Source organism: Eleginops maclovinus, chromosome 4 (assembly GCF_036324505.1).
Source record: "Eleginops maclovinus isolate JMC-PN-2008 ecotype Puerto Natales chromosome 4, JC_Emac_rtc_rv5, whole genome shotgun sequence".
NCBI lineage: Eukaryota > Metazoa > Chordata > Actinopteri > Perciformes > Eleginopidae > Eleginops > Eleginops maclovinus.
In genome coordinates this window covers 1,157,536-1,185,149 of record NC_086352.1, presented here as the reverse complement: position 1 = coordinate 1,185,149, position 27,614 = coordinate 1,157,536, and the positions used below count along the sequence as shown (strand labels likewise).

General features: G+C 49.0%; 4 protein-coding genes across 4 annotated transcripts; 3 read left to right on the top strand and 1 right to left on the bottom strand.

The window, feature by feature from the left end:
* Positions 1-1,063: 1,063 nt before the first annotated feature.
* Positions 1,064-16,609, top strand: mtif2 (mitochondrial translational initiation factor 2). The gene is made up of 14 exons (XM_063882512.1): positions 1,064-1,233; positions 4,834-4,970; positions 5,190-5,301; positions 5,698-5,869; positions 5,945-6,102; positions 6,389-6,565; positions 10,685-10,824; positions 10,905-11,029; positions 11,362-11,566; positions 11,704-11,956; positions 12,575-12,715; positions 12,801-12,965; positions 13,137-13,277; positions 16,184-16,609. The coding sequence occupies exons 2-14, from the start codon at positions 4,836-4,838 to the stop codon at positions 16,351-16,353; spliced, it is 2,094 nt and encodes a 697-aa protein (XP_063738582.1). The 5' UTR covers positions 1,064-1,233; positions 4,834-4,835; the 3' UTR covers positions 16,354-16,609.
* Positions 16,610-16,807: 198 nt separating this feature from the next.
* Positions 16,808-25,074, bottom strand: sde2 (SDE2 telomere maintenance homolog (S. pombe)). The gene is made up of 9 exons (XM_063882516.1): positions 24,877-25,074; positions 24,149-24,316; positions 22,357-22,477; positions 22,156-22,267; positions 21,898-22,067; positions 21,617-21,746; positions 18,053-18,175; positions 17,463-17,892; positions 16,808-17,303 (listed from the first exon to the last, which is right to left on the bottom strand). The coding sequence occupies exons 2-9, from the start codon at positions 24,248-24,250 to the stop codon at positions 17,097-17,099; spliced, it is 1,395 nt and encodes a 464-aa protein (XP_063738586.1). The 5' UTR covers positions 24,251-24,316; positions 24,877-25,074; the 3' UTR covers positions 16,808-17,096.
* Positions 18,700-21,583, top strand: LOC134863801 (protein FAM200A-like). Its single transcript, XM_063882515.1, has 2 exons — positions 18,700-21,014; positions 21,153-21,583. The coding sequence occupies exon 1, from the start codon at positions 18,930-18,932 to the stop codon at positions 21,009-21,011; it is 2,082 nt and encodes a 693-aa protein (XP_063738585.1). The 5' UTR covers positions 18,700-18,929; the 3' UTR covers positions 21,012-21,014; positions 21,153-21,583.
* Positions 24,681-27,114, top strand: mrps28 (mitochondrial ribosomal protein S28). Its single transcript, XM_063882517.1, has 2 exons — positions 24,681-25,101; positions 26,645-27,114. The coding sequence occupies exons 1-2, from the start codon at positions 24,887-24,889 to the stop codon at positions 27,000-27,002; spliced, it is 573 nt and encodes a 190-aa protein (XP_063738587.1). The 5' UTR covers positions 24,681-24,886; the 3' UTR covers positions 27,003-27,114.
* The last annotated feature ends 500 nt before the right edge of the window (positions 27,115-27,614 follow it).

The following is a 27,614-nucleotide window of genomic DNA, read 5'->3' as shown; positions in this document are numbered from 1 at the left end:
AGGAATCGTGACAACAATGATGGTTTCCTCTTCTCTGTTGTTGGGATCGGACCAATGCTAGGCTCACCTCCTGGGCCCTGCTGTGGTGCCCTTGAGCAAGGCACCGGACACCTCCAATTCCCCCTCCCCATTGCTCCCCGGGCGCTGCACAATAGCTGCCCACTGCTCCAAGCACTAGGATGGGTTAAATGCAGAGGACCAATTTCACTGTGTGTACTCTGCTGTGTGCATGTATGTGACATTAAAGAGGGTTTCATCCTCCCATTCTATTCTATTCTATCTGCTGGACCCCCCCTCAGAGACGTCACGGTACCGGTATCACATATTATCCAGCCCACTGAAACGGAGCAGGAGTTTAACCTCTAGCTCTTCCCTCATGTTCAGCATAGAGAGCTTTAATTACTGAGCTGCAGTAAACTACATGTTAGCATTTAAAGCCAAACTTTAGAGGTTATTCTGGTGAGAGTGACTCAGAGTAACTCAGAGTAGTGTAACGCATCACAGTTCAGAGACAGTGATGATGTAATGTCCCTTATTACTTTCAGAAGACAGGAATCAGGAACAGGTACTGGATTACATGCTGGAAGTCACTTGCCCAACAGTGGTTATATTGTGTAGATGTGTGTTTTCTGATGTACAATACCAGTTACCATGCTGCTGCAACGACAACATGTCCTAATGTGGGATTAATAAAGTCCTTCACAGAAAGGACAGGAAAGAGGAACTATTTTTCAATGCTTTTATTTTGAAATCCTGAACAAAAATGTGTTTTAATTAATTCCATAAATTAATGAAATACAAATGATGTACTGTTCAAACTGATGGAGAATGTTTAAGCCAAACGGAATATAATAATATAAATAGGAGGATTTCAAAATAAAAGAACGAACAGATCCTCTCTGCTGTCCTGTCTGTGCGGATAATAAAGAAGTCTTCACACAGACAGAAGACCCTCTCTGTCTCTGAATGTATTCATCTTTATTCTCAGTTTTTATTCCGAGGATTTTTAATGTCTTTTATTGTTGTGAGTTCAGCTCCAGGCCGGCAGAGGGCGGTGCGTCACTTCCGGTGTGTGAGTGAACTGTCATGGCAGCGCCCTGTCGGAGGGTTACTTCCAGTCTGCAGAGAAACCAGTTTACATGTTAACCAGTTTATCTACACGTAAAGCAGTACATATCTAGAGTCTATAGGGCAACGGAGGGACTGCACGCTGATTGGACGATGAGCCGCCAGGTGAGTGTACCTGTGAGACTGTAGCGCGAGGCTGTGATATCAGGTCATAACGAACATCAGCAGCTGGATATTATGTTCATACCTTTATAAATAACAGTTGATTTCACAAATCTTTGAATGTCTCGGGGGGTCTTGGGTTCTGAGGCTGAAGGTAAGATTAATATTTGTAGCTTTTATTTCCATATCGGAGTCTGGTTTATTGCCAACACGGCGAATATGTAATACATATGTTCCATAAATGTAATGTTTTATAGGGCTTTCATTAACACTGTGTGAGAAGGAATTGTTTTAAAGACTTTATTTCATTAGAAACAGAATAGAAATTACACTTCAATACATGCAGCGTCACCTACACTGGCTTCCTGTAGGATACCGTGTTGACTACAAAACATTCTACTCACATATAAAGCTCTCCACAACCAAGCCTCCATCACTGACCTCCTTGAGAGTCAGTGAAGAGTGTTCTGTGAGTCAGTGAAGAGTGTTCTGTGAGCCCGTGAAGAGTGTTCTGAGAGTCAGTGAAGAGTGATCTGAGAGTCAGTGAAGAGGTCTCTCTGAGCCCGGGCTCTCTGTCTGTGAGTCAGTGAAGAGTGTTCTGAGAGTCAGTGAAGAGTGTTCTGTGAGTCAGTGTTCTGAGAGTCAGTGAAGAGTGTTCTGAGAGTCAGTGAAGAGTGTTCTGTGAGTCAGTGTTCTGAGAGTCAGTGAAGAGTGTTCTGAGAGTCAGTGAAGAGTGTTCTGTGAGTCAGTGAAGAGTGTTCTGTGAGACCGTGAAGAGTGTTCTGTGAGTCAGTGAAGAGTGTTCTGAGAGTCAGTGAAGAGTGTTCTGTGAGTCAGTGAAGAGTGTTCTGAGAGTCAGTGAAGAGTGTTCTGAGAGTCAGTGAAGAGTGTTCTGAGAGTCAGTGAAGAGTGTTCTGAGAGTCAGTGTTCTGAGAGTCAGTGAAGAGTGTTCTGTGAGTCAGTGAAGAGTGTTCTGTGAGTCAGTGAAGGAGTGTTCTGTGAGACCGTGAAGAGTGTTCTGTGAGTCAGTGAAGAGTGTTCTGTGAGTCAGTGAAGAGTGTTCTGAGAGTCAGTGAAGAGTGTTCTGAGAGTCAGTGAAGAGTGTTCTGTGAGCCCGTGAAGAGTGTTCTGTGAGTCAGTGAAGAGTGTTCTGAGAGTCAGTGAAGAGTGTTCTGTGAGACCGTGAAGAGTGTTCTGAGAGTCAGTGAAGAGTGTTCTGTGAGACCGTGAAGAGTGTTCTGTGAGACCGTGAAGAGTGTTCTGTGAGTCAGTGAAGAGTGTTCTGTGAGACCGTGAAGAGTGTTCTGTGAGACCGTGAAGAGTGTTCTGAGAGTCAGTGAAGAGTGTTCTGTGAGACCGTGAAGAGTGTTCTGTGAGACCGTGAAGAGTGTTCTGTGAGTCAGTGAAGAGTGTTCTGTGAGTCAGTGAAGAGTGTTCTGTGAGTCAGTGAAGAGTGTTCTGTGAGACCGTGAAGAGTGTTCTGAGAGTCAGTGAAGAGTGTTCTGAGAGTCAGTGAAGAGTGTTCTGAGAGTCAGTGAAGAGTGTTCTGTGAGTCAGTGAAGAGTGTTCTGTGAGTCAGTGAAGAGTGTTCTGAGAGTCAGTGAAGAGTGTTCTGAGAGTCAGTGAAGAGTGTTCTGTGAGTCAGTGAAGAGTGTTCTGAGAGTCAGTGAAGAGTGTTCTGTGAGTCAGTGAAGAGTGTTCTGAGAGTCAGTGAAGAGTGTTCTGTGACTCCGTGAAGAGTGTTCTGTGAGTCAGTGAAGAGTGTTCTGAGAGTCAGTGAAGAGTGTTCTGTGAGCCCGTGAAGAGTGTTCTGTGAGCCCGTGAAGAGTGTTCTGAGAGTCAGTGAAGAGTGTTCTGTGAGCCCGTGAAGAGTGTTCTGTGACTCCGTGAAGAGTGTTCTGTGAGCCCGTGAAGAGTGTTCTGAGAGTCAGTGAAGAGTGTTCTGTGAGCCCGTGAAGAGTGTTCTGACAGTCAGTGAAGAGTGTTCTGAGAGTCAGTGAAGAGTGTTCTGTGAGTCAGTGAAGAGTGTTCTGAGAGTCAGTGAAGAGTGTTCTGAGAGTCAGTGAAGAGTGTTCTGAGAGTCAGTGAAGAGTGTTCTGAGAGTCAGTGAAGAGTGTTCTGAGAGTCAGTGTTCTGAGAGTCAGTGAAGAGTGTTCTGTGAGTCAGTGAAGAGTGTTCTGTGAGCCCGTGTTCTGTGAGTCAGTGAAGAGTGTTCTGACAGTCAGTGAAGAGTGTTCTGTGAGCCCGTGTTCTGTGAGTCAGTGAAGAGTGTTCTGACAGTCAGTGAAGAGTGTTCTGTGAGCCCGTGTTCTGTGAGTCAGTGAAGAGTGTTCTGACAGTCAGTGAAGAGTGTTCTGTGAGTCAGTGAAGAGTGTTCTGTGAGTCAGTGAAGAGTGTTCTGAGAGTCAGTGAAGAGTGTTCTGTGAGTCAGTGAAGAGTGTTCTGAGAGTCAGTGAAGAGTGTCTGAGAGTCAGTGAAGAGTGTTCTGTGAGTCAGTGTTCTGTGAGTCAGTGAAGAGTGTTCTGTGAGTCAGTGTTCTGAGAGTCAGTGAAGAGTGTTCTGTGAGTCAGTGAAGAGTGTTCTGTGAGTCAGTGAAGAGTGTTCTGTGAGTCAGTGAAGAGTGTTCTGAGAGTCAGTGAAGAGTGTTCTGTGAGTCAGTGTTCTGTGAGTCAGTGAAGAGTGTTCTGTGAGTCAGTGTTCTGTGAGTCAGTGAAGAGTGTTCTGTGAGTCAGTGTTCTGTGAGTCAGTGAAGAGTGTTCTGAGAGTCAGTGAAGAGTGTTCTGTGAGTCAGTGTTCTGAGAGTCAGTGAAGAGTGTTCTGTGAGTCAGTGAAGAGTGTTCTGTGAGTCAGTGAAGAGTGTTCTGTGAGTCAGTGAAGAGTGTTCTGTGAGTCAGTGAAGAGTGTTCTGAGAGTCAGTGAAGAGTGTTCTGTGAGTCAGTGAAGAGTGTTCTGAGAGTCAGTGAAGAGTGTTCTGAGAGTCAGTGAAGAGTGTTCTGTGAGTCAGTGAAGAGTGTTCTGTGAGTCAGTGAAGAGTGTTCTGAGAGTCAGTGTTCTGTGAGTCAGTGAAGAGTGTTCTGTGAGTCAGTGAAGAGTGTTCTGTGAGTCAGTGAAGAGTGTTCTGAGAGTCAGTGTTCTGAGAGTCAGTGAAGAGTGTTCTGAGAGTCAGTGAAGAGTGTTCTGAGAGTCAGTGAAGAGTGTTCTGAGAGTCAGTGAAGAGTGTTCTGAGAGTCAGTGAAGAGTGTTCTGAGAGTCAGTGAAGAGTGTTCTGTGAGTCAGTGAAGAGTGTTCTGAGAGTCAGTGTTCTGTGAGTCAGTGAAGAGTGTTCTGTGAGTCAGTGAAGAGTGTTCTGAGAGTCAGTGTTCTGTGAGTCAGTGAAGAGTGTTCTGTGAGTCAGTGAAGAGTGTTCTGTGAGTCAGTGAAGAGTGTTCTGAGAGTCAGTGTTCTGAGAGTCAGTGAAGAGTGTTCTGAGAGTCAGTGAAGAGTGTTCTGTGAGTCAGTGAAGAGTGTTCTGAGAGTCAGTGCTCTGAGAGCCCGTGGATCACACGGTCGGGTTATCACGTTCATATAAAAGGATGAGAGATAAACAGGAAGTTGTTTCTGCAGTGATGATGTCATCAGTGATGCGTGCGGCGCGGCGTCTCCACGGCGACCACGCTCTGCTCGGCCGCTTGTTGTCTCCGGCCCGAAGCCCCGCCCCCCTCCTCACCTGTCAGCCGGACAGGAATTTCGCCTCCAAACAGGTGAGACCTTTATCCAGCTCCAGCTGACCACGTTCAGCCACCAGAGCACTGATATTGTGTGTGTGTGTGTGTGTGTGTGTGTGTGTGTGTGTGTGTGTGTGTGTGTGTGTGTGTGTGTGTGTGTGTGTGTGTGTGTGTGTGTGTGTGTGTGTGTGTGTGTGTGTGTGTGTGTGTGTGTGTGTGTGTGTGTGTGTGTGTGTGGTGTGACTGTGGTTCTAGGGTCCAAAGCGAGAGCCGAAGGTCCAGAAGGTGAAGCAGGACAAACAGGAAGTGGAGATCCGACAGAGGATGACGGTGACGGCACTCGCTGACGCCATGAACAAAGACTTTGGTGAGGAGAGACAGAGAGAGACAGGGAGAGGGAGAGAGACAGAGAGAGCGAGAGAGAGAGGGAGAGAGACAGGGAGAGACAGGGAGAGGGAGAGAGACAGAGAGCGAGAGAGACAGGGAGAGCGAGAGAGACAGGGAGAGGGAGAGAGACAGAGAGCGAGAGAGACAGGGAGAGCGAGAGAGACAGGGAGAGAGAGAGAGAGAGAGAGACAGAGCAAGAGAAACAGGGAGAGCGAGAGAGACAGGGAGAGCGAGAGAGACAGAGAGCGAGAGAGACAGGGAGACAGACAGAGAGAGAGAGAGCGAGAGAGAGAGAGAGAGAGAGCGCTAGAGTATCAGAGGGTGATGGGGGCCTTTGTTCTAGCTCAGTAAATACAGCTCTGTGATGGTTCTCTAGACCACGTTATGGAGGCGCTGCTCAACACGGCCGTGGATCTGGACTCTCTGGAGCCGGACTCTGTTCTGGAGGAGCGCTGGATCAAAGAGGTGGTGACCCGGTCCGGGATGAAGTTCAAATGGGAGAAACTGAGCGAGAGCCGGGAGAGACCCAACAGGGAGGCACACAGGAAGTACGCAGACCAATCAGAGCCCAGCATAATGCCCCATCACGATGAATCATTATAACCTCTGACCTCTGACCTCAGGCCCGTCGACCCCTCCCGCCTGGTGCCCCGTCCCCCCGTGGTGACCATCATGGGGCACGTGGACCACGGGAAGACCACCCTGCTGGACTCCCTGAGGAAGAGTCAGGTGGTGCTGAGTGAGGCAGGGGGGATTACGCAACACATCGGAGCCTTCCTGGGTAACACACACACGCACACATGAACACACACACACACATATGCACACACACACACACACACATATGCACACACACACACACACACATATGCACACACACACACACACACACACACACACACACACACACACACACACACACATATGCACACACACACACACACACACACACACATATGTACACACACGCACACACACATATGCAAACACACACATATGTACACACACACACACACACACACACTGACACACACACACAGATCTTTACCCTGGGTCTGGTCTCCCAGTGCAGCTCCCAACAGGAGAGAGGATCACATTCCTGGACACCCCGGGTCACGCCGCCTTCTCCTCCATGAGGGGCCGCGGCGCCGACGCCACCGACATCATCGTCCTGGTGGTCGCCGCTGACGACGGCGTGATGAACCAGACGGTGGAGTCCATCCAGCACGCCAGGAGGGCGGGAGGTACGCCTGGCAGGCAGCGCTGAGGGCGTAACACGCTCTGGATTATCTGTGTTTGTTCTCTCCTGTCCCCCTCCTGTCTCTCTCATGTCTCTCTTCTCTCATGTCTCCCTCCTGTCTCTCTCATGTCTCCATCATGTCTCTCTCTTGTTTCCCTCCTGTCTCGCTCATGTCTCTCTCCTGTCCCCCTCCTGTCTCTCTCATGTCTCTCTTCTCTCATGTCTCCCTCCTGTCTCTCTCATGTCTCCATCATGTCTCTCTCTTGTTTCCCTCATGTCTCGCTCATGTCTCTCTCCTGTCCCCCTCCTGTCTCCCTCCTGTCTCTCTCTTCTCTCATTTCTCCTTCCTGTCTCTCTCATGTCTCCCTCTTCTCTCCTGTCTCCCTCATGTCTTTCTCTTCTCTCATGTCTCCCTCCTGTCTCTCTCATGTCTCCATCATGTCTCTCTCTTGTTTCCCTCCTGTCTCGCTCATGTCTCTCTCCTGTTCCCCTCCTGTCTCCCTCATGTCTCTCTCTTCTCTCCTGTCTCCCTCAGGTCTCTCTTCTCTCATGTCTCCCTCCTGTCTCTCTCATGTCTCCATCATGTCTCTCTCTTGTTTCCCTCCTGTCTCGCTCATGTCTCTCTCCTGTTCCCCTCCTGTCTCCCTCATGTCTCTCTCTTCTCTCATGTCTCCCTCATGTCTCTCTCTTGTCTCCATCATTTCTCTCTCATGTCTCACTCATGTCTCTCTCTTCTCTCATGTCTCCCCCCTGTCTCTCTCCTGTCTCCCTCATGTCTCTCTCTTCTCTCATTCTCCCTCCCTTTTCCCATTCCCTCTTCTTCCTGTCTCCTTTCCCGTCTCTTTTTAAAGTCTCCCCCCCTGTCCCCTATGCTTTCTCTTCTCTCTGTCTTTCCCCCCCCCCCGTCTTTTGTTTGTCTCCATCCCGGGGGCCCCTCTTGTTTCCATCATTTCTTTTTCTCTTGGCTCACCCCATGGGCTCTTTTCCTTTTTCCCCCTTTTCTCTCCTTTTCTCATGTTTTCCCTCCTGTTCCCCTGTCTTTTCTCCATCATTTTTCTCTCTTTCTCATCATTTCTCTCTCTTTTCTCATTTTTGCCCCTTTCCCCTTTCCCCCTCTTTCCTTTCCCCCTGTCCTTTTAAACTCCCTTTTTTCCCCTTGTTTTCCATCATTTCTCCTCAGTCTCCCCAGTCCCTCTCCCCCCCCATGGGGGGGGCCCCCTTTTTTTTTAATGCCCCCCCCCCACCCCCCCCCCCCCCCCCCCAATGGTCTTCCTTTTAAAATTTCCCCCACGCCCCAAGCCTTTGGGTTTGGGGGGGGGCCCCCCGCTCTCATGCCTCTCTCTTTTCCCCATTCTTTTTCCTGAGCATCAACTGGGGGCGAGGGGGAAAAAGGTCCTGTACCGGGGTCAAGGACATCCCGGGGTACTTGTACGAAACCAAAAAATTTTTTTTTCCGGGCAAATTATGGAAAACCCTTTTCCTAATTAGGGGTGAGGGGGTTTGCAATTTTAAATTTTAAAAATTTTTTTTGGGGGGGTTGGGCCTGAGAAAGCCTTTGAGGGTGGTATGTTAATTTTGCACCCGGGGTTTTGCTTGGTATGGTTTTTTGGCTGGATTGGATTGGGATTAAATTTTTAAAGTTTTGGTAAAATTCAGGGGGGAGCGGCCAAACCCCGGGCGCGGGGAAGACAGGGTTTCCCCTTCCGGGCAAATATAACCCTTGCTATTTACCCTTGCTGTGCAGTTTAAAAGGGCGGTTCCCGTGGTCTTTTCACGCCTGGGGCCCTACTTGATCGTTTCCCCTTTCCGTTTTGCTTACGCAAGATTTAATATTTTTTTCCCCGCCAGGGGATTTTAAATTTTGCAGGATACCCTGTCCCGTTCGAAAAAAGGCCCCATCGGGTCGGGTGAAAATGGGGAAAGGTGAGGGGTTTTTTGGTGGGAAAAGTGGAGAGATCAACTTGCCCCGTCTGCCCGGAGGTCGGGGTGGGAAGGAGGGGCCCGAAGGTGTTGGAGTATTTTTTGGGGGAGGGGTTTTTAGACCCAAAACTGGAAAGGGGGTTTAAAGGGGAAAGTGGGCGCTCGGTGCTAAATGGGAAAAGGTTGCACCCATTGTCAATTGGGGAAGAGTTTTTGGTTCCCAAAAAACTTGGGCGCCCCGGGCTTTTTTGGGATAGACTTATTCTTGCACCACCGAGAGGGGCCGAGGGGGGACATTCGCGAGCCATCCCGGACTTCTTTTTTCTGGCCCCACTGGAAACCCAGCAAGGGAGCCCTCCCACCTTCCGGGGGCTGAAAGGGGGGAGGGGTCATCAATATCCAAGGGAAAAAAAGCCTCTTTTAACTCCGATGCACAAAGAAATGCTGACAAATTTTTCCCCAACTGGTTTGAAACCCTCGTTTTTCTGCTGAAAAGGGGCCGGCGTTGGGCTACGACAAAAGCTTTTCCTTTTAAAATCTGAGGATGTGGGCTTAAAATGGACGGGCAAACCTTTTTTTTAGTTCGGTATTTCAGGGATGGGTATTTTTAAGGCCCCCACGTACCCAAAAAAAGGGGCCCGGGCTTTTGGCTGTTTGAGGAACCTTTTTTTTTTTAAACTTTTACGGAAATCCCAAAAACTGCAGCCCCCCCCGCCCGCCGCGAGCCTATTTTTGAGGGCTGGCTGCCCAAACTGGCCATCGATGAAGTTTACGGCAACCGGGGGATATCTTGAGACAGAGAAGCAACATCACCCCATCGGGGCCAAAAAGGGTGGTGGGGAAGGCGTGGGTGCCCTGCCCCAACCCCCAGGGGTTTTTCCCCAAGACCACAATGTGTGTGACCAGTGGAAACCCAAAAGGGGGGAGTATATTTTCCCCCCCCCCTGTCTGTCACCCCAGTTGTGGGGGAGTTGGAAAGGGGAGGTGGGGTTTAGCTGCTGTCCTCCCCCAACCCCCCCCCTGGAGAAATTACAGGCGCAGGGGGAAAAAGGGAATATATTAGATTTTGCTTTCAAGGGGCTGAAACCTGCGTCTTTGGCAGGGATAAGGAGAGGTTTGGGCTGGTTTTTTTTTGGGCCAATGTTTTTCCCCCAAGGGGAGGGTGGGGGTTTTCTGTTCAAATCCCTTGAAAAACGGGCAGAAAACCTCCATGGGGATTGTCCCTGGAGCAATAGCACGAAAAGAACAGGCGCACCTGATCCAAAGGGGGGGGGGATGGAAACTTCTGTTTTCAGAAGAGACCCTTTTAACCCCAAATTTTTTCGTGTTTTTTTGTCTGCTTTTGTTTTAGCTTTAGAAAAAGGGGGTTTTGGGGGTTTGGGGAATTTTTGCTTTTTATTTGTTTTTTTTTTTGGCCCGAATTCTTGCAAAAAAAAAAAGGAAATTTCCCTCATTGGGAACTTTGTATCTGGGGTTGCTAAGTTGGGGCCCTCGGGGACGCCAAAAACCCGGCCCCAAGGGTTTGGGAGTGTGGACCAGTGCTGGCCTGAAGGGTCTGCTGAAGGGCCCGACTGAGGGGGGAACTTCGTTTATCGGATAGGGGCAATGTTGGCTGTTTCATGTATGGGGCCCCTTTTGGGGGGGGTTTTGTGCTCTGTGGGGGGGGACGGAGAGCTGAATGTAAGTTTCTGATTGGAGAAACAGGTTCTGTGTCTGGTTGACAGGTTTGCTTGTATTTTATTTTTTTGTTTTTGTGTGGTTTTTTGTTGCTCTTGAATGAAGATGTGATGGTGAGGCTGTTGTCTCTTTTGCTATGGTGCAATAAAGGGACTTTAAAAACCAAAAAACCTGTCTCCTTCCTGTCTCCTTCATGTCTCCCTCCTGTCTCTCTCATGTCGGTCTCTTCTCTCATGTCTCCCTCCTGTCTCTCTCCTGTCTCTCTCATGTCTGTTTCTTCTCTCATTTCTCCCTCCTGTCTCTCATGTCTCTCTCTTCTCTCATGTCTCTCTCCTGTCTCTCTCCTGTCTCCCTCCTGTCTCCCTCCTGTCTTTCATGTCTCCCTCCTGTCTCTCTCTTCTCTCATGTCTCCCTCCTCTCTCCACTCCTGTCTCTCATGTCTCCCTCCTGTCTCTCTCATGTTTCTCTCTTCTCTCATTTCTCCCTCCTGTCTCTCTCTTGTCTCTCATGTGTCCCTCTGTCTCAGTGCCGATGATCGTGGCGGTGAATAAGTGTGATAGGCTTCAGGCGGACCCTCAGAGGGTGAAGCAGGAGCTCCTTGCTCACGATGTGGTCTGTGAGGAGTTCGGAGGAGACGTCCAGGCCATCCACGTGTCCGCGCTGAAGGTGATCAAACACAGCAAAGAGTGATGTCACAGTGATGTCACAGTGATGTCAGACCATGACCTGGTTGTTGTGGTTTTCAGGGCGATAACCTGCTGGAGCTGGCCGAGGCCACGGTGGCACTGGCTGAGGTCCTGGAGCTGAAGGCCGACCCGGGCGGCGCCGTGGAGGGACTGATCATCGAGAGCCGCACAGAGAGAGGCCGAGGGTGAGAAAGGGAGGACATTACAACTTAAGATTCTCCTTAAGAGAGACAAAACACCTTAAAATGATCCTCAAGAGAAAAAACACCTTTAACAATGAAATCTTCATTCAAGGCGAACTGTTCAAAAGATTTGACTCCTCAAGTGTAAGACTAAGGTAACCTTATACAAACATGTTATTAATACTTAAAATGAAGTGATTTGTAAAGATAAATGCCTTCAAGGGATTCCTTAAGTTTAGAACCAGGAAAAGGGAACAAAAAGAGCTAAGGAGAAAACCCTGAAATACTTAAGGGAGTCTTAAGGGAGTTAACCTTGAGGTCCTGGTTCTGCTCAGCCCGATGACGACGGCGCTGGTCCAGAGAGGAACACTGAGGCGAGGCAGCATCCTGGTAGCGGGGAGGAGCTGGGCCAAGGTCCGCTTCCTGTTTGATGAGAACGGCCGGGCGCTGGAGGGGGCGGGACCCAGCGTTGCCGTGGAGGTTGCCGGGTGGAAGGACCTGCCGGCCGCCGGAGAGACCATGCTGGAGGTGGAGTCAGAGGTGAGAGGACCGAGGGACCCTGATACCGGAGCCCCCCCTGAAAAAGAAAAAAGTCAGAATTCTGAAATCAAACTGTCCACCCCCCCTCCATTAACCCCCCCTCTATTAACCCCCCCTCTATTAACCCCCCGGAGCAGCAGCGAGCAAAGGAGGTGGTGGAGTGGCGGCTGCAGCAGCAGGAGCAGCAGCAGCTGCTGGAGGAGCAGGAAGTGATCCAGCTGAAGCAGCAGCAGCACCGGGACCAGCACCGGGACCAGCGGGGGGGGCTGGAGCACCTCAGCTGGAGGCAGAGGAAGAAGGTCCTGTACCGGGACCACAAGGACCAGTTCTGCTCCAGGCCCAGTGAGAAGACCTCCAAAGGTGGGGCGGGGCTGCCGCTCATCATCAAAGGTACACACACACTCTCACACACTCTCTCTCACACACACACACACACACACACACACGCACACACACACACACACTCTCACACACTCTCTCTCACACACACACACACACACACACACACACACACACACACACACACACACACACTCTCTCACACACTCTCTCTGTCTCTCTCACACACTCTCTCTCTGTCTCTCCTCTCTCTCTCTCACACTCTCACACTCACACTCTCTCACACACACACACACACACACACACACACACACACACACACACACACATTCTCTCTCTCACACACACACACACACTCACACACACTCACTCTCACATACACACACACACACACACACACACACACACACACACACACACACTCTCTCACACACTCTCTCTGTCTCTCTCACACACTCTCTCTCTGTCTCTCCTCTCTCTCTCTCACACTCTCACACTCACACTCTCTCACACACACACACACACACACACACACACACACACACACACACACACACACACACACACACACACACACACACTCTCTATCTGTCTCTCTCTCACACACTCTCTCTCTGTCTCCTCTCTCTCTCTCTCACACTCTCACACACTCACACTCTCTGACCCCAGGTGATGTGGACGGCTCGGTGGAGGCCCTCCTGAGCATCCTGTCCTCGTATGACGCTCAGCAGCAGTGTCCTCTGGACGTCGTGCACTACGGCGTCGGAGACGTTTCAGAGTACGACGTCAACATGGCCAACACCTTCTCAGGTAACGGGGGGGGGGCAGAACCAGGACCACCAGCACCAGCCGGCAGGTGGCAAAGAAGGCTCTGACTCTCCCTCTCCTCCCTCAGGTTCCATCTACGGCTTCAACGTGACGGCCGGTAAGGCCGTCGTCCAGCTGGCGGCGAAGCTGGACGTCCCGCTGCGGCTGCACAGCATCATCTACAAGCTGATCGACGAGTTGAAGGACGAGCTGAGCAGCAAGCTGCCGCCTCTGAAGGCGGAGAACATCGTGGGTGAGGACACCTGCTGTCACATGACTTTAGGAGCAGAAGAACAAGCATCTAATAAACTGTTAGCTTAGCATCAAAGTGTGTCCAGATACCTTCTGACCTGTCAATCCATAAAGCCTGGAACTGCAGGGAGGCTGATGTGATCACTGATCCAGGCTCTGCTCTCTGGTCCAGGTGAGGCGACGGTTCTCGCCATGTTCGACGTCTCGGTGGGGAAGAGGAAGCTTCCTGTTGCGGGCTGCCGGGTTCAGAAAGGTCAGCTGGACCGGAGGATGAAGTTCAGACTGATCAGAGGACGAGACGCAGTCTGGGAGGGTGAGTCTGAAGAGGGTCTACAACCTGTGAAGCTAAAGGTCCAGGAGTCTGTAGCTCCTCTATAGCCCAACATTAGCCTCCTTTAGCTTAGCGGTGGAGACGTGAAGTCATGTGACCGTGCTGTAGTTCCTTTATAGCCCAACATTAGCCTCCTTTAACTTAGCGGTGGAGACGTGAAGTCATGTGACCGTGCTGTAGTTCCTTTATAGCCCAACATTAGCCGCCTTTAGCTTAGGGAGAGATTTTTCAAACCACTTTTATTCACAAATAAATTAAACACCACATCAGAACAAAAAACTATTCAAAACAACTTCAATTCAGGAATTGTCTGAAAACCAGCTCATCATTCTCCACTGAAACCAAAGCATTTTTAAAGCTCCACATGTTCTGAAACTCCCCCACATTTTCTGTCAGATGAAAATAACTGAAATCAGTTTTGACCCTCGCTCTCACCATGCATTTAAAGATCAGCACAGCATCACAGGCCATCGAGTCCCCAACTTTAGTTCTCCTGCTGAGGTAGAGGGCCATTTTGGCCTGGCCCAACAAAAAATTCAGGAGCTGACATTTCACCTTTTGTCTCTGGGTGTACCTGTAACCAAGGATAAACACTTGGGGGGAAAAAACCTCACCAAACAAAACAAACATCTGGGTCAGTAACTGAAAGAGACAGAGGAGTCGATCACATCCTGAGAAACAGTGGAAGATGGTTTCCCTTTGGTCACAGAACGGACAGGTGTCAGAAACAGCCGGGTTGATCACTGAGACAAAGGCATTGACATCAACCGCGCCGTGCAGAATCCTCCACTGTAGATCCCCCAGCCTCTTTGTCAGAGGGGGCTTGTACAGCCCCCTCCGCAGCGTTTCCAGCCCCCACCACAGCGACGGGAGCAGGCGCCACCGCCCCAACGACAGGCGCACCCGCCACCGGAGAAGCGGCAGCCGGACCCGCTGCCGGAGCAGCAGCAGGCGGACCTCCTGCCGGAGCAGCGGCAGCCGGACCCGCCCCCTCCGCAGCGTTCCCAGCCCCCACCACAGCAACGGGAGCAGGCGCCACCGCCACAACGACAGGCGGCACCGCTACCGCCCCAACGACAGGCATCGGTCGGTCGGTCGATGGACGGACAGCTCTCGACTAGGCTTCCGTTCCGCGGCACAATTGCATCTTTTCCGTAGGTGAAATCCGGGGAAAGCCGGGGATTATCCAATCACGTTGGTTAAGTCCCTGATCCAATCCGAAAAGGCCAAACTACACCACATGATTGCATCACTCACGCTTGCCTGCTGGCTCTCGCACTTTACGTCTTCGGGGCTTCGCAAGTTGGCATTGCAGGAAAGGATGTCCGTGATCAGGAAATGTAGTTTTTGACTTGAGACACGTCAAGTCATTACAAGTAAAAGAGACAAAGTCCGACTCAAGTCTCGAGTTAATAGTATTCAAGTCCAAGTCGAGTCGCAAGTCATGCCGAATTTCATCAAGTCAAGTCTAAAGTCATTAAAATCATGACTCGAGTCACATGACTGGTTTGTACAACTACATACATTTAATCCTACCAATGTACATCGGGTTCGGAGGGGGCTCGAAAATATCTCCATTACCCAAGGGGGGCCTGACTGAAAGTTTGAGAACCACTGCCCTAGCGAGAGGCTGTTCTGCACAGCAGGAGACATTGTTAGAGCCAGCAGATCTGCCCTTTCTGCAAGCAATGTGGACAAGTGAGTGTTTCTGAGAGAATATGAAAACACAATGAATGTCCAGCTGCTGATGTGAAGCACAGTACAGTTCATTTTAGAAATGCTGCACCTGAATGACCTAAAAACCGAGGTACTACCAAACCGAAATGTTTGTGAACCGTTACACCTCTAGTGTATAAGGGTTGGACGGGGGGAGGAGTACAGAGCGCTGGTGGAGGGTTTTGTGGAGTGGCCTGGGAGAAACCATCAGCATCAGAGCCGGTGACACCAGCAGAATCAATAAACTGATCAGGAAAGCTGGCTCTGTCATCGGCATCAAACTGGACCCTTTAGAGGCTGTGGTGGAGAGGAGGACTCTGAACACACTGCTGTCCATCATGGATAACCCCCCCCCTCCACCTGCAGCTGGAAGGACAGCGAAGCTCCTTCTCCAACAGACTGCTCCAGCTCTGCTGTCACAAGGACAGGTTCAGGAGAACCTTCATGCCCTCTGCAGTAACTCTGTACTATAGCCCCCCTCTGGCTGCAGGACTCTCTGTGAACTGGACCACATCACTCTCACTTGTCACTTTACACTCACACTGTACATTTATACTTTATTTAATAATCCTTAACCTGCTAATAATATACTAATATTTGGCGTTACATGTTGTAAATTCAATAGTCTACTTGTCACTCACTTTACTTATCTATGTTCATATTCAACTGTATACATATACACACACTGCTGGCCTAAAGAAAGGCCCCCCTCTTATACCCGTTGGAGCGCCTTCAGCTTTGGTTACGGCACACATTTGGGACACAGCTGTTTAGTCCCAATCCCTTGAGTTCCCTCCGCATTGTGCGTGTGGAAATGCTCTCTCTGTCACTATACCATAGCCGTGAGTTCTACTGTTGTTTTTCTACCATTTGATTTCACCAAACGTTTAAGGGATCGCCGATCATTCAGGATCTTTTTCCGACCACATTCCTCCCTGGGAGAGGATGTCCCCCACTGTCCTTCCAGTCTTTAATAATGACTGGACAGTTCTTAACCCCATTGTAGTATTTCAGCAATCTCCTTAGATGTTTGCTCTGCTTGATGCCAATAACTTATTCTATGTTTATTTATATTTCTGAAGACGTTCAGACTTTAGAATTGTTTTTCTAAATCTTATAAGGAACCTGTATCTCTATTGACAGTAAGTCTTATTTATTGTCTCCCCCCCCAGGCTCCCTGCTGACTCTGAAGCACCACAAAGATGAGGTCCAGACGGTGAAGTTGGGGATGGAGTGCGGTTTGTCAGCGGACGGCGAGGTAGAGTTCACAGCCGGAGACGTGGTGGTGTGCTTCGAGGAGCTCGACGCTCCGCAGGTCACCTCCTGGGACCCCGGCTTCTGAACTCCACGTCCCAGCATGCACTGCTGCGGATTCAGACTGATGTAGATGAGATCATTTAAAGTCGTCCAAAGAAGAAATAAATATCCAGATCTGGTCTGAAAGCTGGCGGGATTACGAATGTCTTTAGGTCCTGATAGGAGTCTGATGAGTGTAATCTGATTACTCTTGACATGGTAACAGTGTACAGAGTACGTATTTATGCTTTTGTAATCATTTCAAATGTGTTGGCTTTGCAATAAATTCTAAATAGGTCTGATCATTTAGTTGCCCTTCATCATGTGGTCCTGTTACAGAATCATGGAGACATCAGCAGTGTAAGTACAGAAACTGTCTCCATGAGTCAGCATGTTATCAGCGTTTAGCACATGTTAGACATTACACGCCCGATAATACAACTCATGAAGTAAGCATGTTCTTTACACGTCTTAAGAGTCCTGAGAAAAAGAGCGACAGGTTCTGAGAAACATTTTTATTACAGAATTCTATTTGACACCTTTCAGAACAGAAGGAAAAGGATTAAAGCTGAACTAAAACACGACATTCAACAGTACGTGCGGGAAATCCTGCTCTCTGATTGGACGAACCCACAGACAGTTTCTGCTGGTAAAAGAAAGTGTTTATTCATAAAGTTTCAGATCAAATTGAAGATAAAATGAAACAGCAGAACATCTGAACTCAGACTTGAAGCATCGCCAGATTGGCAGGTGCAACAGGAAGCTGTGCCCTTACACAACAGAGTGACATCACTTCCTGTTCTTGGCGAGCAGCGCCGCCGGGATGTCCTCAAGTCTCAGATCTCTGACGGACAGGAGACGCCTGGCACGTTCACTAAGAGTTCCCCCGCACTTCAGACCACGAGACATCAGTTCCTGCTTCAGGCGGTCCAGACCCAGAGCCTCCAGCTGAGAGACGCAGGACACCGAGAATAGATCCACCGGGGGCAGATCCACCTGGAGGTCAGTATCAGTATTACCTTACTGTCTCAGATATTGTAACCCTCAATGACTGAGAATCATTTCTTTTTAAACATCATTATTTTCTTTATATTTAATGTAAGGGAAAAAACTGATTCAAGAGGGGCTCCTACAACCTACAGACCGGATACTGACCTGCTGAGACCCTGAGGGTTTAGGGCTTTCTGCAGGAGGATCTCTGCGGGGTCCCTCAGACTGAGGCCCTCTGCTGGGTCCTTCGGTCTGAAGCTCTGTGCTGGGTCCTTCGGTCGGAGGCTCTGTGCTGGGTCCTTCGGTCTGAGGCGCTCTGCTGGGTCCTTCGGTCTGAGGCGCTCTGCTGGGTCCTTTGCTCTGAGGCTCTGTGCTGGGTCCCTCGCTCTGAGGCGCTCTGCTGGGTCCTTCGGTCTGAGGCGCTCTGCTGGGTCCTTCGGTCTGAGGCGCTCTGCTGGGTCCCTCACATTGAGGCTCTCTGCTGGGTCCCTCACATTGAGGCTCTCTGCTGGGTCCCTCACATTGAGGCTCTCTGCTGGGTCCCCGGGGCTCTCTGCTGGGTTGATCCGTGGAGGATGAGCTGCAGTCGAAGGAGCTGAAAGAAAGGAAGATTCAACGCTGAATTTTACAGGACCTCATTGAACACATCATGATAGCGCTGCTATGGTGCAGGATGGTCTGGACCCCTATGTGGAGACTCAGGGTCCACGTTTGGGGTCAGGCCTCTGATGATAGGAGACCTCGTTAACATTCACCTGCTGCCGTCAGGCTCCGCCTCTTTCCTTTGTCTCACGGCTACTGCAGAGGCTCCACAGCTGGAGGACGGAGACTCTTCATCATCATCATCCTCCGAGGTCGTCATCTCATCCAGACCCGTCCTGTGAACACGGAGCCGTACAGTTTATAGAACACGTGCAGTGAGTTCACAAATATGGATTTAAGTCATAACGAGTCGTAGAAAGTCTATATATTATTTCCAGTGAAGAAGGGTTCTGTTCCCTCAGCGCTCTCGGGTTCTGTTCACTCAGCGCTCTCGGGTTCTGTTCCCTCAGCGCCCTCGGGTTCTGTTCCCTCAGCGCTCTCGGGTTCTGTTCACTCAGCGCCCTCGGGTTCTGTTCCCTCAGCGCTCTCGGGTTCTGTTCACTCAGCGCTCTCGGGTTCTGTTCCCTCAGCGCCCTCGGGTTCTGTTCCCTCAACGCCCTCGGGTTCTGTTCCCTCAGCGCCCTCGGGTTCTGTTCCCTCAGCGCTCTCGGGTTCTGTTCACTCAGCGCTCTCGGGTTCTGTTCCCTCAGCGCCCTCGGGTTCTGTTCCCTCAGCGCCCTCGGGTTCTGTTCCCTCAGCGCCCTCGGGTTCTGTTCCCTCAGAGAGCAGTGATGACCTCCACTGTTCAAACCTTTAGAGCAGGAGTTTTCAACCGGTGGTCCGCGGACCCCTGGTGGTCCGCGGCGGCATTGCATGTGGTCCGTGACAAGAGCCTATGTTGATCAGTTCACCATTGTTTTTTTTTAATATAAATTCGCTTTGATATTTCAACACATTTCCAGAATACCGTTACATATCGTGAAAAATATGTTTAAAATAATATAAAGGAAATTCAAGCTGACAGAATGTAGCCTTGCGCCTATCCAGTCTATGGTAGCCTGTGATTCGCTAATGGTAATGAGTTGCGTCGCTAACCTCACTTATTATTCATTACGTACAGTCTTGCGAGCAAAGTTGACACACATTTATAAGCATAGCCGACGAGAGTATTTTAAGATAGGTTGTAGTACAGCAAACATTTGTTACATATGTACTAGTCTAGCTATATATCTAGCACCAATGGATCGTTTTGTAGTGAGGAAAGTGCCAGAGGGACAGGCTGCCATGACAGAGGGTCAGGCTGCCACGACAGAGGGACAGGCCGCCACGATAGGGCAAGGACAGGCTTCCGAAGTGTCAACTTCGCAAAAAAGACGACAAAGAAAATACAATGAGGAATATGTTAAATATGGATTCACAGTGACGACAGACAGAGCAGGAGAGGAGGTACCACTGTGTTTCGTATGTTCAACAATTCTCTGTAATGAAGCTATGAAGCCGTCGAAACTTACGCGGCATATGGAGACGCATCACGTCCACTTGAAGGCCAAACCCGTTGAGTACATGCAACAGATGTTGCGTGATTTCAAAGGACAGCAGGCTACCATGAGGAAGAGTGCAAAAATAAATGAAAACGCACTGAAAGCATCGTATCTGGTCGCTCTCAGGGTTGCAAAAAGTAAGAAGCCCCATACCATTGCAGAGCAGCTTATATTGCCAGCAGCCATAGATATGTGCAGAGCTATGGTAAGCGAAGAATGTGCCAACAAATTAAAAACTATTCCGTTGTCAGACAACACAATCGGAAGACGAATTGGGGAAATGGCAAATGATGTCAAAGACCAGCTGATGGCAAAACTTCAGACAGTTCTGTTTTCCCTTCAAATCGACGAGACGACAGATGTTACTAATGATGCGCAACTGTTAACATTTGTGCGATACGAGGACAGTGGCACTATGTGCGAGGAATTTCTTTTTTGCAAACCACTGCCCGGGCGAACTACCGGTGTAGAAATATTTAAAGCACTGGACGATTTTTTCACGGAGCACAATATCTCGTGGCAGAGGTGCGTTGCATTATGCAGCGATGGGGCCCGAGCCATGAGTGGCAGCAAGACTGGACTGTTTGCGCATGTAAGGAGGGTGGCTCCGGGGGTAATTTGGACACACTGCCTGATTCATAGAGAGGCTCTCGCCTCCAAAGATCTCAGTGTTGAGCTCAGTGGTGTGTTTGATGTCGTTGTCAAGACGGTCAACTTCATAAAACGAAACGCATTGAATACACGCCTGTTTTCATCCCTATGCCATGACTTGGGAAGTGAACACAGCTCTCTCCTTTATCATTCAGAGGTGCGTTGGCTGTCTCGCGGCGCTGTGCTCGCCCGTGTGTTTGAACTACGCGGAGCTATCTACGAGTTCTTGTGCGAGAAGCATTCTGATCTGGCTTCCAATTTCAACGATAGTTACTGGTTAACTAAGCTGGCGTACCTCACAGATGTTTTTGCAGAGCTGAACAAGTTGAACAGCTCCATGCAAGGGAGAGATGCAAACGTCATGCAGCTCTACGAGAAGCTCGACGCATTTGTGAAAAAAATGTCAAAGTGGATCGAACGAGTGGAGAGCAATAACTTGGCGATGTTTCCTTCAGTTGAGGAATACCCTGACAGCACTGACATCAACGACACTATATGTGAGCATTTGAGGAAGCTTGTGCGTCAATTCGCAAAGTACTTCACTGATTCGGAAGAGTGGCGCCGTGACAGCAAGTGGATCCTGCTCCCATTCAGTGACGATGCATCAGTAGGGTCAAGTCTGACGGCTGTGGAAGAGGATAAGCTGATTGAGATGTCCACAGACTCTGTCAGGAGGCATATGTACGACACACAGCCCCTTGTTAAATTCTGGATAAGTTGCCAGACAGAATTTCCACAGCTTGCTGCAAAAGCAATGAGGTGTCTTTTGCCCTTTCCAACCACATACCTGTGTGAGAGTGGTTTTTCTACACTGGCGTACTTAAAGAATAAGTACAGGGCTAGGCTTGATCCAGAGAATGACATGAGACTGTCTCTGTCTACCATTTCGCCACGAATAGACAGGCTGTGTGGACTTCACCACGCCCAGATATCACACTGACAGGTAGGCCTAATTCTCCCATGTTTTCACTGTTACGACCCTGGCGGGTTTAGGCCCCGCCCTGTGTTAATGGTAAGCCTGTTCTCTCTCCCTGCTTTTCTCAATCTCTCTCTGCTTTTCTCAATCTCTCTGTCTCTACAGCAGGTGATTGGTGACAGGTCTGTCCTGGCTGGGTTATAAAAGCCCTGACCAGCCAGCAGTTGAGGCTGCCTTGGTCTTCATTTGTTGGATTTTGGTTCTCCGGTGTTGTTGGATTTTTGTTCTCCGTTGTTGTTTTGTCACACACCTAGACTGACTTTGCATGACATTTTTAGTTACTTTTCCCAATACTGAATTGCACAACACTTTATTATTCTTTATTCTTTCTTTAAAATAATCTTTAATTTAATTTAATTTAATAAATCTACTTTTATTATTATAAAATCTGCGTGGCCTCTCTTTCATGTTTCATGCATTGAGCTATGCATGTAACACCAAATACACACGCGCACGCGCAGGCACATCAGTGGGCCGCGGATTGCTTTCTAGTCCGAATGGTGGTCCCTGGGACAAAACCAGTTGAAAACCCCTGCTTTAGAGATCTGAGAGCTAAATCAGGACCTCACCAGAACGCTGCAGCGTCCTCCTTCTTCTTCTGCTTCTTCTTCTGCGGCTGCTGGCTCTGGTCGCTGCTCGGCCTCTTGGCTGCAGAAGCATCATCTGCCCTGACCTGAGTGCTGGAGGACGCCTGCAGACCTGGGACACAGCACAGTGGGTTCAGTACATGTGACAGAGTCTCTGTGGAGCTGTCACAGCAGGTGTTTACTGACACCTTATGCAGTCTGACAACCACAAACACATCCAGAGAACCATTGACCTCCAGACAGGGGACAGGAAATGCTCAGACCTTTCATGACAGAGTCCTCCAGTCTCTCCTGCAGCTCGTGGCTCTGCCTCTGGTAATCCGGGTCAGTGAACTGGTGTCTGGGTTCGGCCAGTTTCCTCTGCAGGCGCTCCAGACGCCGCTGCTCCTTCTCCGCCTCGCGCTCCGTCTGCTTCTTCAGCCACTCCGCCATCCTGCACCACAGAAGAAGAGATACAGGGAGGTAAACACTACAGAAGAAGAGATACAGGGAGGTAAACACCACAGAAGAAGAGCTCTCACTCCTTCTCGTGGTTCACGTCTCGGAGGCGGCGCCCACTCAGGTCTCTGCACGCCTCGCGGTTCGTTGTTTTCTCGATCTGAGCACCGAGAGCTCGCAGCATCGAACCGAACCCTGACACACACACACACATTAACACCACAGAAGAAGAGACACACCGATACATATGTTCAATACGTAGATCAGAGCCTCCTGGAACTCACCTCCTTTCCCTCCACAGAGGCGGGGCTCCAGGCGATAGACGGCCCCCGCCTGCAGGGGGTCCTCCAGCCCGGACAGGCGGCCATTACTGTGCACGTAGAAATCTGCAGAAGAAGAAAGTCCCTACACACACACACACACACACACACACACACACACACACACACACACACACACACACACACACACACACACACACACACACACACACACACACACACACACACATACACATAAGTGTTAAAAGCCCAACTAAAGGGTCTCTCTCTCTCTGAAGGTGAGAAACTGCTAAAACATGTAAAGCTAGCAGTTAGCATGCGGCCACACTATTTGCCCCGGGCATTCTCGCATGTTATCGCGATAGCGCCGTATATTCCCCCTCTGCTAATTCTGAGGAGGCATGAGACGTCAGGGGGGGGCGGAATCACCACCTCACCTCCTGGATCCTGGACTACCTCACAACCGTCCACAGTACGTGAGGACCAGGGAGTGTCAATCAGACACCATAATCTGCAGTATGGGGGCCCCCCAGGGGACGTTGCTCTTCACCCTCTTCACTGCAGACTTTGCCACAACACGCCAACCCGTCTCCTGCAGAAGTTCTGTGACGACTCCGCCATTGTCGGGCTCATCTCCAAAGAGGACGACAGGGAGTACAGGGAGCTGACACAGGACCTCATCCTCATGCTACCAGTGCCTGGGTGTTCATCTGAACAACAAACTGGACTGGTCCGATAACTCTGCTGCTCTCTACAAGAAGGGACAGAGCAGCCTCTTTCTGCTGAGGAGACGGAGGTCTTTTGGGGTGGAGGGGGCACTCCTTCAGACCTTCTTTGACTCTGTGGGGGCATCAGCCATCTTCTATGGTGTGGCCTGCTGGGGCTGCAGCATCTAGGCTGCTGACACCCCCCCCCCCGTGTGTTAATAACTGTGCAACACATATCTGGCTGCTATACTTCTATCTGTGTGTATTTTGTAAACTGTGTGCTTCTTGTATATATTGTCAGTATGTGGGTAACATGAAGCGGTCTCTCTCTGCTGTAACAATGAACATGTCCCCTCTGTGGGACAATCAGAGGTATTCTGATCCTGATTCTGTGATGTTCCACACGTGTTCTTAATATATTTAGAGATAATCCCTGAATGATTTACTAGTTAATTTATGAATCCAGATTTTACAAACAATACTGAGGACAACTTCTAAATCTGAATATTTGGTCTACATAAACATCTTAGTAGCCCATGAACATTAATCACCAGAAAACATTAAATTAAACATTATTTCTCAGCTCCTGAAGATCTGCTGATTTTGATCATGAAGTGTTTATTCCTCTTACTTTTAGAAGATGTTCCTAATCCAATACTTTAACTTAAAAAACATTCAGCACGCCGTAAGTTTACTGCAGAGGGTTTCAGTACTTTTACTGAAGTAAAGAACAGAGCATCTTCAGATGTAAAACTACTGAAGCCGTCTGCCTCTTAAACACACGCAGCTAATCACAGTTAACGTCATCTCATTCACACACACACACACACACACACACACACACACACACACACACACACACACACACACACACACACACACACACACACACACACACACACACACACACACACACACACACACACACACACACACACACACACACACACACACACACACACACACTCAGAGTTCCCCCCTGTGGGACGACTAAAGGTATTCTGTTTGTTCGCTACATTTAGCTCCTGAGCTAACCCGTTTCTCCCTGTTTACGTCTGTTTTTGTTTCTCCTCCTGATGTAAACTCACCTGCTGCTGTATGAACCGGGTCAGCACCTCTCTGACCGGAGACCCGTCCGGAAACACCCAGGAGGAGAAGCTGAATATCGGGGAGCTGACGATCACCTCCATGTTAACCTCACTGTTAGCTTCACTGTTAGCCGCTGCCTTTAGTTTCCGTCGTTAGAGCCAGCAGCCCTTAAAGAAACCCACAGCGCCCCCTGCCGTTACTAACACGAACTACAGTGAAATAACTAAATAAAAACAAACTAAAATAAATAAATGTATATTAATATGTTTATTAAAACAAGATAAACGACCCCTATGATCAGCTGCATATCTGAGGTAAATGAATCTGAATATCAGCTGTATCTTGTTATGTTTTTCGCACCACCAGACACCAAGGCGAAGTCCTCCTATGTGTAACCTACCTTGAATAAACCTGATCCTGATCCTGATCCTGATCCTGATCCTGATCCTGATCCTGATCCTGATCAGGATCAGGATCCTGACTCTGACTCTGACTCTGACTCTGACTCTGACTCTGACTCTGACTCTGATCCTGATCCTGATCCTGATCCTGATCCTGATCCTGATCCTGACTCTGATCCTGATCCTGACTCTGATCCTGATCCTGACTCTGACTCTGATCCTGACTCTGATCCTGACTCTGACTCTGACTCTCAGTACCGGAGGAGAAGCCAGGCGGCGCTACACGTGTGTTCTCTACCGGAAACAGACGCGCCGTTTCCCCTCACCGAAGACAGTATGGCGGCTCTGTGGAAGGTTGTCACCAGGATCTCAGTCCCCACCTCTTCTCGGGTCATCCCGACCTCCTCCCGGGTGCTCCCGTCCTTCCTCCGGGTCTCCAGAGCCTGCAGCTCCGGGGCGGACAGACCGCTCGGCTTCGCTGCTGCCTTCGACCTGCACTCCTCTCTGCGGCGGGAAGAGGAGAGCCTGACCCCGGGGAGCCGGACCTCCGAGTGGGTATAAGTACTCAGTGTAGTATGTTGTAGTATAAGTACTCAGTGTAGTATGTTGTAGTATAAGTACTCAGTGTAGTATGTTGTAGTATAAGTACTCAGTGTAGTATGTTGTAGTATAAGTACTCAGTGTAGTATGTTGTAGTATAAGTACTCAGTGTAGGATGTTGTAGTATAAGTACTCAGTGTAGTATGTTGTAGTATAAGTACTCAGTGTAGTATGTTGTAGTATAAGTACTCAGTGTAGTATGTTGTAGTATAAGTACTCAGTGTAGTATGTTGTAGTATAAGTACTCAGTGTAGTATGTTGTAGTATAAGTACTCAGTGTAGTATGTTGTAGTATAAGTACTCAGTGTAGTATGTTGTAGTATAAGTACTCAGTGTAGTATGTTGTAGTATAAGTACTCAGTGTAGTATGTTGTAGTATAAGTACTCAGTGTAGTATGTTGTAGTATAAGTACTCAGTGTAGGATGTTGTAGTATAAGTACTCAGTGTAGTATGTTGTAGTATAAGTACTCAGTGTAGTATGTTGTAGTATAAGTACTCAGTGTAGTATGTTGTAGTATAAGTACTCAGTGTAGGATGTTGTAGTATAAGTACTCAGTGTAGTATGTTGTAGTATAAGTACTCAGTGTAGTATGTTGTAGTATAAGTACTCAGTGTAGTATGTTGTAGTATAAGTACTCAGTGTAGTATGTTGTAGTATAAGTACTCAGTGTAGTATGTTGTAGTATAAGTACTCAGTGTAGTATGTTGTAGTATAAGTACTCAGTGTAGGATGTTGTAGTATAAGTACTCAGTGTAGTATGTTGTAGTATAAGTACTCAGTGTAGGATGTTGTAGTATAAGTACTCAGTGTAGTATGTTGTAGTATAAGTACTCAGTGTAGTATGTTGTAGTATAAGTACTCAGTGTAGTATGTTGTAGTATAAGTACTCAGTGTAGTAGTGTAGTATATGTACTCATTAGTATGTTGTAGTATAAGTACTCAGTGTAGTATGTTGTAGTATAAGTACTCAGTGTAGTATGTTGTAGTATAAGTACTCAGTGTAGGTTGTAGTATAAGTACTCAGTGTAGTATGTTGTAGTATAAGTACTCAGTGTAGTATGTTGTAGTATAAGTACTCAGTGTAGTATGTTGTAGTATAAGTACTCAGTGTAGTATGTTGTAGTATAAGTACTCAGTGTAGTATGTTGTAGTATAAGTACTCAGTGTAGTATGTTGTAGTATAAGTACTCAGTGTAGTATGTTGTAGTATAAGTACTCATTGTAGTATGTTGTAGTATAAGTACTCAGTGTAGTATGTTGTAGTATAAGTACTCAGTGTAGTATGTTGTAGTATAAGTACTCAGTGTAGTATGTTGTAGTATAAGTACTCAGTGTAGTATGTTGTAGTATAAGTACTCAGTGTAGTATGTTGTAGTATAAGTACTCAGTGTAGTATGTTGTAGTATAAGTACTCAGTGTAGTATGTTGTAGTATAAGTACTCAGTGTAGTATAATAAGTATGTTGACTAACCCCCCCCCCCCCCCCAAGCAGCAGTTTCTCCCAGCTGCTCCGCCGGGCCCCCCTGGTGCAGCTGGGTCCGGCCCGAGGGAAGGTGGTGGTGGGGAGGGTCTTCCACGTGGTCCGGGACGACCTGTATGTGGACTTCGGGGGGAAGTTCCACTGCGTGGTCCAGAGGCCGGTGGACGGGGGCCGGCTGCAGCGGGGCAGCAGGGTCCGGCTGAGGCTGCAGGACCTGGAGCTCACGGCCCGCTTTCTGGGCTCCAAGACCGACACCACGCTGCTGGAGGCCGAGGCTGTGCTGCTTGGCCAGCTGGACCTGAAGGATGGCTGGGACTTCCAGGACCAGGACCGAGCCCCGCAGGAGAACCAGAACCAGGACTCACTTTAGTGTTCCTGAAGGATCCAGATCTTTTGTTGGTGGACTTTAAGCTTCTCTGGGACCAGGATGAGTCTAGACTCGCGTCACTGTACTCAATAATAAATGTTCTTTATATGAAGTACACCTTTATTCCTGCTGTTACTCCACAGGACCGGGGGGGGGGGGCGGGGGGGGCTCTGAGCTGGTACCAACAGTACTCATTGTCTGATTGGTCCATTTCAGAATAATATCTCTGATATGTTTTATAATGATTGATCATTAAAGTGTTCTCAGAGCTGGTAAAGGTGCAGCTAGTTTGAATGTGTACTGCAGGGTAGCTGCTGGATGTACTGCAGGGTAGCTGCTGGATGTACTGCAGGGTAGCTGCTGGATGTATTGCAGGGTAGCTGCTGGATGTACTGCAGGGTAGCTGCTGGATGTACTGCATGGTAGCTGCTGGATGTACTGCAGGGTAGCTGCTGGATGTACTGCAGGGTAGCTGCTGGATGTACTGCAGGGTAGCTGCTGGATGTACTGCAGGGTAGCTGCTGGATGTACTGCAGGGTAGCTGCTGGATGTACTGCAGGGTAGCTGCTGGATGTACTGCAGGGTAGCTGCTGGATGTACTGCAGGGTAGCTGCT